The sequence below is a fragment of the Trematomus bernacchii genome, unplaced genomic scaffold, assembly GCF_902827165.1.
Source record: "Trematomus bernacchii unplaced genomic scaffold, fTreBer1.1, whole genome shotgun sequence".
NCBI lineage: Eukaryota > Metazoa > Chordata > Actinopteri > Perciformes > Nototheniidae > Trematomus > Trematomus bernacchii.
Genome location: NW_022987720.1, coordinates 242,565 through 257,514, shown reverse-complemented (window position 1 = coordinate 257,514; position 14,950 = coordinate 242,565). Strand labels below are relative to the sequence as shown.

At 39.8% G+C, this 14,950-nt stretch overlaps 1 protein-coding gene across 1 annotated transcript; it reads right to left on the bottom strand.

Annotated features, from left to right (window-relative positions):
- Nucleotides 1-296: 296 nt before the first annotated feature.
- rnf217 (ring finger protein 217) lies at nucleotides 297-13,783 on the bottom strand. The gene is made up of 7 exons (XM_034143057.1): nucleotides 12,750-13,783; nucleotides 9,181-9,402; nucleotides 8,331-8,495; nucleotides 7,448-7,545; nucleotides 7,267-7,370; nucleotides 5,927-5,998; nucleotides 297-4,772 (listed from the first exon to the last, which is right to left on the bottom strand). Exons 1-7 carry the CDS (start codon nucleotides 13,728-13,730, stop codon nucleotides 4,690-4,692), a joined length of 1,725 nt encoding a protein of 574 aa, XP_033998948.1. The 5' UTR covers nucleotides 13,731-13,783; the 3' UTR covers nucleotides 297-4,689.
- Nucleotides 13,784-14,950: the final 1,167 nt, after the last annotated feature.

Below are 14,950 nucleotides of genomic sequence, written 5' to 3'. Positions count from 1 at the left end.
TATGACCCCTGCTGACAGGAAACTGTAGTCACAACAGGAGGGGATGATGTCACTGATTCCCAAACAGACAGTCAATAAAGGAGACTGGCTGTGACTCACAACATGTTATATGTGAAAAACAAATGTGTCCATATCAAACAAAACAGTCAAACCAGACCATTTTGGCATTTGACCCAGTTTAATTTATTCTTCATCAGATCCTTAGAAGAAAACCATTTTTGTGCCTGGTTAAGTGTGTAATAATATCAGCAGAAATCTTTAACGGTGGAAGAAAGTGCAAACAAGTAGCACAGTTATCAAGTTTAAGATGTTTCTTTGAATAGAAATACACTCAAAACAAAGCAGTGTGTAGACATACAACGTGGGCATGTATTTTTTGTGAAAATGCATCCTAATGTTACTGATGACACACCATTTAAAGCAAAACAAATATTCACAGGCCTCCTGAGTTAAAATCAAACTATGTTATACTGTCACTAAAATGACACAGCGTTTTCATATAACCACTTCCTTTACTGAGCATTTTGCTGCCTCGTGACAGCCATCAAAAGGTCTTTTTAACCTACAGAGGACGAAGGGGGAGGTTCATATGAGCCCAAATAAAGTGACAGTTGACCTTGTGCAAAATTATAATAGTGTTTGGGATACAGCTGACAACCTGTATTATGGTTACCTGTAACATTTTAGAGGTTTGGTTTTATCTTGAGCTATTTCAAATACATTCATATATCCGATTGCACTGCACATTTTCCTGTACCTTGGGGTAAGAGATCCTTACATATATAATTTACAGTGGTTTCTCATACATTAGAGTTGAATAATTTAAAACATTTGCTTTTCTTTAGCTGTTCTTACACATATCTTAATGAGGGTTTGATAGATTGTACCCCTATTCGTAATCTTTGGAGTCACCAAACCACAGGTTGGCCCACCCTGATCTATAATGGCTGCGAAGGCACTATTGCATACTTATGCCAATATCACTGGGATTGTAACACAAACAAAAAGGCCGGGGGGAATCAGCCAGCCAATAAACCCCAGCAAAGGAAAAAAAATAATTGGCTTCAATAATGCTCATGTCAACAAATGATTTGTTATTGAGCAACTTTTAAAGGTTCAGCATTACCCAAACAGTTGCTCAATATTTAAAAAATGTCAAGTCAGTATTATGCAAGCATACAAAAACAAAACAAAGCAATGATGGCATCTTTACATGAGCAGACTCAACACACGTTTCTACTGATCAAAGTGAAATAAATCTGGTATAAGGGAACAACATTTGTCCTGAAGCTGTAACCACGTGAGACTAGGGATGTCACGATACCAGAAATGTATTCGCCAACCAGTGAAACCCCACGTTAGCGATTAGATACCACAATAAATAAATAAATGAAATAAAACAGTATATCCTATGTACGTCAACATTCGTTAAATGGACTTCAACCTACACTACTTTACCACGTTTGTGTAATTTGTTCATGTTAAGAGGCTAAACAGGTCATAACTACCCCTAAATCTAATAACAAATATAACATCTATTTGATATTGCTGGGAAAAATATCTTTATTAAAGTTTCCCTGAAAAATTGAGGTTTTACTAGACTACATTTGAACACATCGTGATAACGTTATAATTTACTGAATGCAGCATGAATGCAGCACAGTGCAATGTTCCCTGCATACTAAACAAATGTTCTATCATTCATAGGATGACAGGCTGACGTTGGGTTGAGCCCTAACTACTGACAAAAACAAGTAAAAGTAACGTTTATCTGAATTTATGGCAACAACTCGGTACCGATGATTGGTTCTCGTGACATCCCTAGGTAGCACAAATTCATATTTAAATGAATGTATGCCAGTGAGCGAAAATAAGACCAATAAAACGAAACGCTCCTAAAACGTTATTTGACGACATTTTTGGTGTTTATACTGAACTATATAATTATAAATTAAGTATCAAAGACACCATTTGATAATATTGCTGGTACAATGTAAACTGCAGGACAACAGTTTGTGCTTAAAAGCTGTGGTAATAGTACAATTAAAAATAATCTGCCCACACACTGTCACTCATATTTCATTCACACAAACAAAATCAGGTCAAACTGTCAGTGTAGTACTAGCCGAGCAGCAAGATTAACACGTACGCATGAAGAAGTGAACAATAGTTAATAAGATAAATGTCATGTTTATGAGAATAGCTTACACGGTTCACTTCCCCGTGCTGTGTTACTAATTCATATTCTCTTGTTCCATTTTGAGTCACCTGACCCCCAAGCAGAGTTCACAAAAACAACTGAATCACTCTGGGAAACACAGACAGAAATATGGATCTCTTCTGACACTACAGTGACTTCACTTCCTGTAATCAAATATGGTTGCAAAACAGCTCTGGGAAAACATGGTTGGGAAACAATTCTCTGGGTACAGTGAACATAAAACAAACTCCCTGAGAGCTGATTTAATCCCAGGATCTACTCAAATCAGTGTGTAACAATATATTCTACAGTTTGACTGCACTTGACAGAATAGGTGTCAGATCCATTCCCTGGGATAAAGACAAGTCACATGCACGAACATCAACCCTGCTTTTCCTTCAGGCCTTTAATCCTGGTTTCAGTGAAGATTCAGTGACGAAATGTGCTGTAACACTCTTGAAATCTTCCACTGGCAACCACCGCAGATTTAAAAATGCATTGAACTCGCATGTGAGGAATTATTGCATAATTGAATCAACCCTTATCTTTTTCTAGCATCGTTTATGTGCCGATATATTGTGCTTCTACCGCTGCACATTTCTTAAACATCTCCATAAAAGTCTCATAATGGAGCATCAAAAGAAAAACAATTTTTTTTTTCTGTAGCCACAGCTTCAGTGGATGTGCACTCTTTTTCAACACTTAAGACGGACAGCAGGAAGGATAGAGGGATAAGTGAGGACCAGCAAGCAGGCTGCAGCCAGGTGACGACCTTTAAAAGCTCTTGAAAATCTCCTGTTTCCTGGCAGCGCTGTGTGTGAATGAGTATTATAGTGCACGTTAAAAGCCAATATGTCACTATCCAAACCCTTATAACAGACAGACCTCCTCTGAACAGAATCACTGCACAAATCAGAAGCAAACCAACCTCTATGCATCAATTCTTAAAAACCTGATTGTCTAAAAAAGAATCATCCAAATGTATCCTAACACACACTTCAATGCACATGATGATATCCTCTTCTTTAAATCTAACAACCGGCATGCTTCTCAGCAAACCACCACCCACTACAAAAGTCAAATCTAATATAATTCATTCTATTCCTCTATGGATACCATTTGCAATAGTGTGTTCCATCATTTTAATTCTAGGCATCTTGAGCTATCTAATGCATATCCTACACTCCTCCTATATTTCTGTATGCAGACTCCACCACACACCGACAGCAGCACCGCCCAAAACCTCCGCAACAAGCAGCCCCTAGAAAATAACAACAAAGAAAGCTAACAAAGTGACGGTGTCGACCTTCTGTCCCGCCACATTCAGCGTTTTTGTTTTGGCACGATTGCCGCACAGCAGCTTATTTTCTTTCTGATGATGCAGGTACTGGCAGACAGCATGTGTGAGCCACTGTCCAACCAGGGCACAGACAAAAGGGAAGGGAGGAAAAAAGCATAACGGAGGAGATGATTTAGATCCACAACATGAAACAACAGAGGCTTAGCAAAATGTAACTTTCTAATGTGTCATTTAGGGGTTAATAGGCTAAATATTCCCTGCAAACATGACCACGTTTTGTTAAATGACGGTGGGTACAGCTTTCAAAACTAGGAGTCAATCTCAGCCAAAGAATGGATGAGTACCATCCTTCCACCTTTCCAAATTCTTTCATTTGAATGTGAATAGTGTGTCGATGTCAAAGACCCCGAATCACACTAGGAATTTTCAACATCTAATTCAAATGTCCAGCTTTTTTGCGTCTATGAGAACACATTTTTCCATCATGGCTTGGTCCAGAAAGTTTCCATCTTTAGTCAACTGAAGAAGAAGATATTAGCTCCTCCCATTTCTCTGCTATTTATCTATGAGCTCCTCCCATCATTTCCCATCAGTGTCCATGCTTTAATTCCAACTCTGTGAAACATTTAAACCTTTGAAATATCCATACTGTAGATTGTCTTCATATCAGGCTGACCAACGGGCTTGCTTTTTGAGCACCGTCTCGCAAGTGCGGGTGTAAACACAAACTGAATCACGTTTGTTTTGATTTGTTCTCCTGCAGGATGGATGCTGTTAAGTGTGTGACTGAAGTGAAAAGCTTGCACATGTGACAGCTGGGAGATTCAGTGGGGGGGATTCAAACACGTCCATCATGTGAAGAGCATACCACAAGACAGTGTTTGCTCCATGAGTCAGCTTAACTTGCCTTTTTTTTTTAAATATAAATATCCTGCATTCTTTTTGCAGCAGTGTTCCAGTGAGAGACAAATGTTTTCCAAGTGACAGAGTGTGATAATCCAGGCCTCGCTTTACCTCCTTCCACCTTAAAAGGTCACATTGCCATTGTGTTTTCTCTGATGTACCTTCCAAGACTTTTGCGATGACTCAGGCTGGCTTGTTCATCCCTGAGGAGATGTGGGCGTCGTCTTTCAAGCGTGTGTGTGTGTGTGTGTGTGTGTGTGTGGTCTAGATGAAGTGCAGGTTTCAGTTAGATCCACCGCCCCGAGCCCTGCGAGCGCTGCTTCTTCTTCCTCTTCTTACACACATAGTAGACCGGGAAGACTACCAAACCTGCACGAGGAAGAGAGGAGCAGTTTGAATTAGAGCAAACTACCCCTCTAATTGTACTTATCTTAATTAACACTCCATTTATGTACAATATAAGTCTTGAATCCTCTGTTAATGTTGAGCTCTCGTGAGTATTTGATTTGATTATTCCGCTTTACAGCACACAGCCTACAGATTTTGCCATTATGTGAAATTAATTAAGCTGAAAATGAGAGATTGTAATAACGATTGATAATAAATGTGGATCTGCCAACACGGCATGTTACCCCGCAGAGGATCATCTGTCAGACGCACAGACACGGAAAAGAGATTAACACTAATTACAGTTCAGCTCTGGCATCAATAGTTCACGATACTACAGAGGGCTGGCAGAGTGTTTTCAGGAAGTAAAAGCACAGAGAGATCATCTGGATCAACAGCGTTGGCTTTTTAGAACAAATAGTGGTTACTTCTCTTACGGGAGGACATCAACCTGAGAATTGCATGCATATTATAATCAGATTGCTCCTGCCTTATTGGAAAAACTGACCTTGTGATTTTCTTTTTCTGCTATATAATAATAATAATAATAATAATAATACATTTGATTTATATAGCACACTTTAAAAACAACGTCATCTCAAGGTGCTATATGAATTAAGGAAGACCAAATATAATTATTCTGGTCAACTACACACTTTCTTGAGCAGAATATTTTCATAGTACTGATATTGTATTTGTTTTTTTTAAACAAATCTTACTTAAATGTGATTTTCTCGTATTTCTCGCTCATTTTTAAGTTGTGCATGTCACTAGCGGGTCCTGCTTCAGTTGTCTTACTTAATAAATCAATGAATTGCAACTAGCGGTTCCCTTTGTCATGCAGAAACTACATGTTGATCATCTAGCAACAAACTGTATATCCATAACCCAAAATGATGTTTTTTACAATCGGGAAAAAAGTCCTATCCTCTAGATTAGTCATGGAAAAAATGAGAACTGTACGCCATTCTAATTTTGTATCAAGGCAAAAATAGTTGTGGCATGACTTGTTTGTATTACAGATACTGTCTTCATAACTCAGTCAAACCATTTAGCTGCTATCTGTTTGCTCTTCTCTCTGGAGCTTTCCCACTGATTTATGTGCATGTGTGTGTTCATGTGTGTAATTGTGTTACCTATCACCAGTGCGAAAGCTCCGAGCACCACGACCAGCAGAATGACCACAGGAGCTATCAGCACCTTAGTGCCTGCAGAGAACAACAGAGAGAGAAAACCATCATCCATAATGAACAAATGTTCCTTTCAGATAGAATACAACTTCAAAATTCATGTTGTTTAGTTACATTTGGTTTAAATGTTAATGAATGTTGCAAAAAATGTAAGATGCCATCAGTGCCTGAATTTGGCTGAGCAGACTTAAGGGGGAATTCTGTTCAAACTAAGATGTCCCTTATTATATGCAGAATCTGTGCCGCTAACAGTCCACGTCATGAAGGCAGCGATGAGAGCAGTAATTGCTAAGTGCTTCTTGTTAAATGACAAATTAGCTCCCAGTTCAACAAGCTGATATAACTAGCTGTAGCAGTCATGGAGAGCAGAGCCAAACACATCTCTCAGCTTCCTGAAGGCTTGCTGATGCAGAAATGTGAAAACTATGTACGGATAATTAGAACCAACATAATGCTTTTCACACTTCATTACAAAACTTTCCTCAGTGGCCGCTACAAGTGTGAAGTTTACTGGAAGTGTTGCTATCAAAGGGTTCATTCATTCAAGTCACAGATAAGTTGGGTTGGCAGCAACAACACATTTGGACTATATCCAGTGCATGATAGGTTAAATGACACTGCTACGTTTTGTATCTTACCCTCAATTATAATCCACTGCTGAGTGAAACATGGCAGAATATGTTTTGGCAACGATAAACGTTTTTTTTTTTTTTTAAAGGAATGTTGGTACACCATGAAGTCAAGTCAGTTCATTGCCAAATAACTCATACAATCTGTTACATTACATATTGGAAAACATCTGAACAAAAGGCAGAGTAGCTGTCAAACTGAAAGTGTGAATATGCACTTCTATGAATTCAAAAGTCAACATTCATCACAGTGTGCTAAGAATAAACAAGTATATCTTTATGGCGGTATGAAGGTGCTTTAAGCTAAATGCTAATATTTGTAGCTATCTTGCTTAAGTGTAAATGTGCTAATAAGCAATACATACAAGTACAGCTGATTGGAATGGCAATAGTCTAAGAAGAATTTGGTCAAAAATGGGAGTACTGGACAAAAAGTTGACTTAAATTGGCAAAAGGTGAATAATTAAAAGTAGGAGGGTTTATCCTCTGGGCACCATGAATGCAAGACGTCACAGACACCCTTCAAGTTTTTGAGATTTAAGCTTGGACCAACATCATTATCCTTAGAGCCACGCCGTTAAACAGCACCAAAACAATCTTCAACTAACAGAGGTTAATGAGTTTTAGTATAAAGAACGTACAGATTCACACACTTACCACAGACCGACCCTCTAATTAGCCGCCTCAGATGAGGTCTGTCAGGTAGATAGCGATACTTGCATCCAAACACGCTGAGGTTGGATGTATGGTCCCCAAAAAACCTGAAGACAGGAAGATTCATTAACATTATTGGAAATAAAGAGGTGGAAAAGGCACTCGAAGTAAAAGATTCTGATACCTTAGGTGCCGGTAGCGCTCCCCACAGCGGTAGCAGAAGTTAGTGTTACACTGCGTACATGTCATGTGATCACACCCCTCTGTGCGCTGAATGTGGATCTATAGAAGTAGACGAAGCAAGAACATAAGGGTGTTGATTAAACATTATATTACAAATAGTTATTTTACAATTTGAATATGTCATTATGCTTTCCTTCTAGACTCAAGATAAGCTCAGTTTATTGTTAAATGGATTCACTTTTCCAACACTCAAACTATAAGCATCAGCTTCAGCATGTATTGAACTGCACTCCAATATGTATGCAGCAGTACACTTAATGGATCTGTGCTATTTGGCTGCCTTTACTATAAATTGGGCCTTTACTCAGCTTCTTTTCCAGCAAAGCACAGCATGAGAGCAAATTGCCGGCGTCACCGTCAAACAAGACCCTCCTTCGCTGCTCCCAGTGCGGACATTTCAGAGACATCAGTGTGATGAACACACATGGAAAGTGTTGCTGCTGTGAGCAAACCGGTAATTAGCTAAGTCTACATCTGCTGTAGTCATCTTCTGACAGTCAAATTAGATATTGGGTAGACTTGTTTTATGACTGTGAAAGAGATGCCAGTGAGTCTTTCAGATTGTGCAGCAGTGGCATCATTATTTTTCCAATATGTTTACTGTCTGCTGCTGTTCCACAATGCACTTTAAATCTGAGCACCCATCTACTTCTCTATAGCTCCCCCATCTATCATCCATTATGTGCTCTTGTGCTTCTCTTCATTGATTTTTTTTCTTCTGCATTGTTTCCATCGTCCATCAGTCAACCTTCAGCCATCTCACATGGTGGCCAGGTTCAGCATTGTGCGTTGTTCCACGGTATCAGAATAACTTGTGTCCTTACCTTGCACTGCGGACATTTCTGGGCGTTTCTCTGTCCGTGCTCTATGACACTCGCCCAGTTTCGAAGCAGCTTGTCTCCTTTCCTGTACTCGCGACATTTGACCCCGTTGTGCCATGGCGCGTGGCACTTAAAGCACCACACGAACTGGCAATTGCTACACAGGATCTATAGAAGGAACAGAATAAAGTGCATCAAGGCTTGTGTTACTTTTTAACATAAAGGTTAGATATAGGTTTGCGCAATTAATCTTATTAAAACATAATCACTGTTTACACAATTGAATGAACATGATCGCGTGTGATATGTAAGGGGATAATGTGCAGAGGCTGGAACCGTGGCAACAACAACGTAACTAAGAATGGCGGCAGCACTAATCTGTTAGTTATTACTTCCTTTGTGCCTTCTTCTGGTGATTTCACTGACATCCTATGATCTAACCTCTTTTCTTCTCTCACTTGATCCTCCTTAGCAACGGTGATGTTATGCTTAGCAGCGGTGTGTTATCAAGTACTAATAACCTCTGCAAAGTCAGAATTTACCAATCAGAGTCAAGTATTCAACTTAGTCGTGTAATAATGGCGTTTTAAATGTGTTCCATGCTCATAGAAAATGCAGCTCCATATCAAATACACACTTTTTATATTAACATTAAGATGTTTTGGACTACATTTGATTTTGGAGAGCCGTCATGCTGCATGCTGACTAATCCTGATGAATGATCATGATCTCAATAAACCAAGTAATCCCAAATATCGTTTTGGCCATTATCTTTCAGCCCTAATCAGCCGTTAGTGGAATCCCTTTTTCTCATTTTTATTCCTTGTGTTGTGTTTCGGAACTGTCATCTCACCTTGTACTTGTGCTCGGAGTGGCTGTGGTTCTGGTTCTTTAGCGAGGTGAACTCACTGCACTGGGGGCAGGGTTTGGTGCTCGAGTCCAGCTGACTCAGCTCCAGGAAGTAACGGTATTTTGCCACGTCTTCATTGGCTAAATGGGAAATCACCACTTCCTCGTCCAGGTAGCCGCTGCACTCTGGGATCGGACAGCTGATGTAAGATTTGGCAACTCGCACCTGGGAAACATCACAAAATAAAATTCTAATTGATTCAGGCATGTTTACTATAATACAAACAACATAAGTGTGTGTGACAGTAACACTACAATGTTAAGCATAACGTTCATCATCACCTGCTCAACTATTTGAATCTGTCTATGTTTTTTGTGGTGGATTATCACTTCCAAATCCGGAATATTTCCACACTACTGATATGGGAATGGTTAATAATTGACCCAAGCTAAGAGGGAGTGAGGTAGATGAGTGAAGGGCTGAACGAGGCAGTGGTGAGAGTGGAAAGTAATATGTATCAAACACACACACAATGAGCTACAAAAGTTAACCAACCTTAACATCACACAGCCACAGTGAACATAACATATTTCAATTTGGAAAAAATTACTCCTACAAAATGATTCAAATGTGAAAATATATTCATAAAACACACATTTTAACAAAAAAAATGTCCCCATCTTAAGAAACATATGTATTACATGCACACAGGATTGAATTGATATTGTTCAGGATGCACTATTTAAATAATCCCTTACCAAATAATTTTATGAAACAGCCTTGTAGAACATTTCTGACATAAAGTTCACACCTGGGTTAAATTAAAACCAAAACAGGACCCGTGTTTGTGTGCTGCAGATTTAATCTTATCTGACTTTACACACAGTCAATATTCAACTTCCTTTTCACCATCTAGTTCTCTTTTTTATTTGTATTTCCTCCCAGGCTATCACTGCTTCTCTGGGTCTCTTTAACTCTCTTCCTCATTTCATACTTATTTTTCACATTGAATCCATTACAGCCGGTGAGACCAGTTGTACTGACACATGATAAGGCCAGTTGTACTGACACATGATAAAAGCCAGTTGTACTGACACATGATAAGGCATTTTCTCTTTGTGTGTGTCTGTGGAAGCTTGTGTGAAAATGTCAGCATAGAGAAAGCAAAGAACAATAGCATATCGTTACACCCAACAACCCCAACAGCACGTACACACAGACTCAAAGCTTGTCATATAGTTATGAAAATGCATCCTCTGAGAGAGAGAGCTGATGTGTTGTCACAACAGTGACGCTGTGATGATGACCACTGCCAGACTGGTTGGACAGGTTAGCACTGCTGCCAGATGCGAAACATGAGCCAACATAAAGCCGTAATGTGATAAAAGCAGTAAAACAATTAAGCTTACAATGTTTGTCCCAGGACAGTATGACTATAGGCTCAGTTAAAGCTAAAAATAGTACTATGTAGTAGGACTGTGCAATTAATCGTATTTTAATCGCAATTACGATTTTTGGCCTGCCACAATTACGAAAACAACATAATTGGAAAAAACGATTATTTTGCTTTGCTAGGTTGTGACAGTGCACTGCAACATATTTGATCTCATTTATTTGTATTTATCATATTTATATATGTTTATTAGCTTGTTGAAGTGCGCTCCAAAATATTTGTTGATCTTGTTTATTGGTATTTATTATTTTGATATTATTTAAAATGTAAATATAAATGTATCATTTCTTTTATTTATTGGTTTTTCAGTTGAATTATACGTTCAGGGTAATCAACAGTTAAACAGATACTGTTCAAATTATTTTTTGTATTTTTTTTAAAGTTCAATAAATTGATGTTTTCAAAGTCAATGAATAATCGTATTTAATAATCCTGATGTCAATTATTGACCAAAATAATCGCGATTATGATTTTTGCCATAATCGCACAGCCCTACTATGTAGTGTCAATGTGCTGTGACAGTATAGCGTCTTTATGCCTGTATGGTTTGTGCACATGATGGTGCGGTTTGAACTATTACAGCAGTGATCAAATTGTAGCATTTGTGTTCTGAGGTGAACTTAAATCAGTTAAAGATTAGGGCAACAACATGTTGCATTTAAGATGAAAATGTATGATTATGAATCTTCTTTTTAGTGTCCTGTATAGATTATTTGATATGCATCATAAAAGATGAACCTTTAAATCAAAACCGGAGTGTGAATTCTTTAAAGGACATGTCCCATGTTGAATGTATTAAAGAAGATGAATAATATTATACAAACATTCAGTTTTAAATTTCACTTGGAACATGCCAGTAAAGAGGAAAATGTAGAGATTCAATCTAAACACATCTAAACACCTTATATGTTAAGGCATATTAAACTGTAGATTGTAAGGAACTATATATTTGTATATATAGCTTTTAAAATAAGCACAACACTGTTGCTTTCATTTGAGGAGGCAGGTAAGTGCCCAGGAGCAAGGCACTGACCTGCTCTCAGGGTCCTATCGACATTTGACAGCATTTCTCTCGACATAATGCTCACTCTAGCTATTGAGAGTAAACAGCAAGCATGAGTGCTGAAAAACTTTGCAGTGCATCGATGGAAAAATAAATTCCGCCTACACAGGAGAGTTGACATGGCCCTTATCTCATTCTCAGGGTGCTTATCGGAGATCCTGCTTGTCTCTTTGTTTGTGTGAGTAATGTTCATGCCTTGCTTTCAAAGCAAGATAATTGCTGTCGCGATGACTGATAAAAAATGTTTTATCCAAACAGATTAAAGAAGATTATAGGAACAGTAGCAAAGGATCTAAGATTGTAACTTCTGCACGACTCGCAAAATGAGTACCAGCTCACGATCAAGGCACTTAAATACAAATCTGTCCTGAAACACTTAAGCTGTTAAGGAGCAGCGATTGGCAATATGCCTTACATTGCTGAGTCTCTACTGCCATGGCAGCTTCAGTACATTAAAGGAAGTTAATCTTTCATCCATCTATTATTGAATTCCTTGATTTATGAGTGCATGTAGCGAGCAGAATCAATGCACAGGAGCTCCTACTAAACATATTTTGTGGCTGCAGAATGCATTGTTGTGTCCCCATTGTGGATTATAACTGGACCAATAATACACAACAGAACACAAGAAAGGTATCTGATGGTGAGATCTTCCTTCAATAGGTGAGCCTAGCCTGAGACATGGAAATAATCCTATTTTAGTGCAGAATGTGTCATTGGTGACCCATATTAAAAAAATAACAGTTGTCATCACAAATTGAGGATACGTGCAGATGCTGCACTGTGACATTTTAGAAACTATTACATTAAATGTTGTCCTTAATTTATTAGAGAGCCCATCTCATCAAAAACTTGTAGGGTGAGACCAGCTCCAGACCAAATATCACAAGTAAAGAGTGTGACAGGGAAGATTGTGTGTGTTAGTTGTGGATACTTCACCAGCTGCTGGCTGACCCAGCACTGCCTGGTTTCTGGGACAGTCTCAACCTCAGCACTGTGACACCCTGCAGCACTAAACAATCCCCTTTTTCCCCACACTCCCTCCCTCATACCAACCTGGGAGCTGACGTAGAGTTTCAGACACGCATCGCACACGGCCTTCCTGCAGCAGGGCAGGGGTGCGATGGTTTCATCTTCCAGGCACACCCGGCAACTCTGCATTGCAGTCTCTGCACCGTCCTGCTCCAAGGACAGCCGGTGAGACATGTCCCCGAAAGGGTCCACCAGGTCCTCCAATGTGTACAAGGCCGGTTCGGGAGTCGAACCCGCGTCCTGTTCTGCCTCAAAGTCCATTTCTGTTGCGTCAGAGGTGACATCGTCTGTGATTTCAGCGTCTTTTCGTTGACTGTCGTTTGCGATACAGTACACACTGCAGTAGATGTGTTCTTTAGGGTAAAAAGGCTCGTCAGTGACCGTGTTGCTGTCACTGTCATATGTATAATGACGCTCACCTGTAACGCTCACAAATTCAACTCCGTGAACAGCAGAAGTGGTAACCTCGCGCAGGGTGGGCTCGTTTTTAGTCCCAGCTTCGCCCGTTTCTCGCTCCGACTTTTTACATTCGCCTCGTTCCGTTCCATAACCGTTTGAAACGTCGTTATTAACGGTCCCCTCGGTGTGTTCATGCTCTGCGCCGCGCGGCATCCGACTGCTTGTGTTCAGACACAGAGAGGAAGACTTTGACACCCCGAAATTCCTCCTCAAAATCTCGACAGCGCTCGCTCTCCTCCTCTCTCCTCCGCCACCGTTGCAGTTGTTGTTGTTGTTGCCCCTCGTATCCCTCTCCCCCCCGCTGCTCCTCTCCCCGGGGTACCGCTCACCTCCGTCCAGAGATAATCGCGAGGTGGACCTGGTGACACGGCGGCTCAAATCTCTGACCGACCGCTCAACTTTGCTGTCCGTAAAGGAAGTTTCAGTCGGCAGGTAGCGGCGGGACAACTTCACACTCCCCTCCTCCAAACTGCTGATAAAACTCGGCATTGTACAGGCGTCGGTTATCGGTCCTTCATCTTCCATCCCCGATATGGCTCTCCCCATTTATCAGCGTGTCTCTCCTGGCCTGTCCACCTCTTACCCAACTCCTACTACCAAAACAAAACAAAGCAGGCTGCTCGCTGCTTCCGGGTCTCGGCGTCAGCGTGCAGGAGAGCAGCGATAGGCCGATGGGAAGCCTAGCGGTGGGGTGCACATGGGCAGATTGACAAATATCAGAGAAATGAAAAGAACATTAGGGGCCAAAGTTTAACCAAAGACATCTTTGTCAATATCGACAAAAAGTATGAAGTGGATCAACTTTTCTCACCGTATCTTAAAGTTCTTGACTTCTCAAGAGCCTCTGTCAAACATCAAATGTCAAGACCTGAACTTTCTTTGTTTTGTTCACAATCTTGTATGACTTTGAATATCATCTTATCAACCAATATTTGTATTTATACAATTTGTGCATTAAACGAAAAATAATCTTAAATTCTAATTTAATTCAGCATCAACATTAGAACTATTCACTCATCTGCCTAAATGTGGTAGTATAGGCATACATTTTTTAAATATACTTATTTTTTATGATTTCTATTTTGCCATATTTATTGATGCTTCATATAACATGAGCAAGTGTAAAATAATGTCGTTTCCCTAATACGGTGATAATTGTGTTAGGAAATCTGATATTGTGACAGCCCTGAATCCGCCGAATATCATTGGTAATATCCGTCATCTTAAAGATGGGGTAGGTGAGAAACCGGCTCGAGATACACTTTTTGTTATATTCCATGGAATGCTCTTAACATCCCGATAGCAATGAATATCTTAAGTGCTTTGACAAAAAATCCATTAAAAAATGTCATCTGTGGAAGCCGTAGTACTGTAAAAAGCACGACCAATCATTTTGGTCTACCTGCCTGTCAGCCTTCCATCTGTGCACAAACTTATCTCGTGCCCTCATTGGTCATGTGCGCGTTCGTGTGTTGGAGGAGGGGCTCTGTAAGGAAGTAGCAGATTTCTTCCGGCTGTGTATTTTCAAATTCTAGCGCACTCGAGCTGGTTTCTCCAAAATGACCTACCCCACCTTTAAAGGTCACCTATTATTCAAAATCCACTTTTTCCTGTCTTTTATACATAAACATACATTTCAGGAAAAAAGATTCGCTCACTTTTTGTCCTGATCCATTTGTATAAAAACCTCTCTGAAAATGAGCTGATCAGATTTTGGCCACTTTATGATGTCATAACGATTTTTTGGCTTGTGTAACCATTAGCCA

Excerpts from the sequence above, each read along its gene's own strand:
- rnf217 (XM_034143057.1), bottom strand. The coding sequence starts at position 13,730 with ATGGGGAGAGCCATATCGGGGATGGAAGATGAAGGACCGATAACCGAC. Across the intron at positions 7,546-8,330 it reads AGAAATGTCCGCAGTGCAAG|ATCCACATTCAGCGCACAGA; the intron begins GTAAGGACACAA and ends CTACTTCTATAG. Across the intron at positions 4,773-5,926 it reads AGCTTTCGCACTGGTGATAG|GTTTGGTAGTCTTCCCGGTC; the intron begins GTAACACAATTA and ends TTCCTCGTGCAG.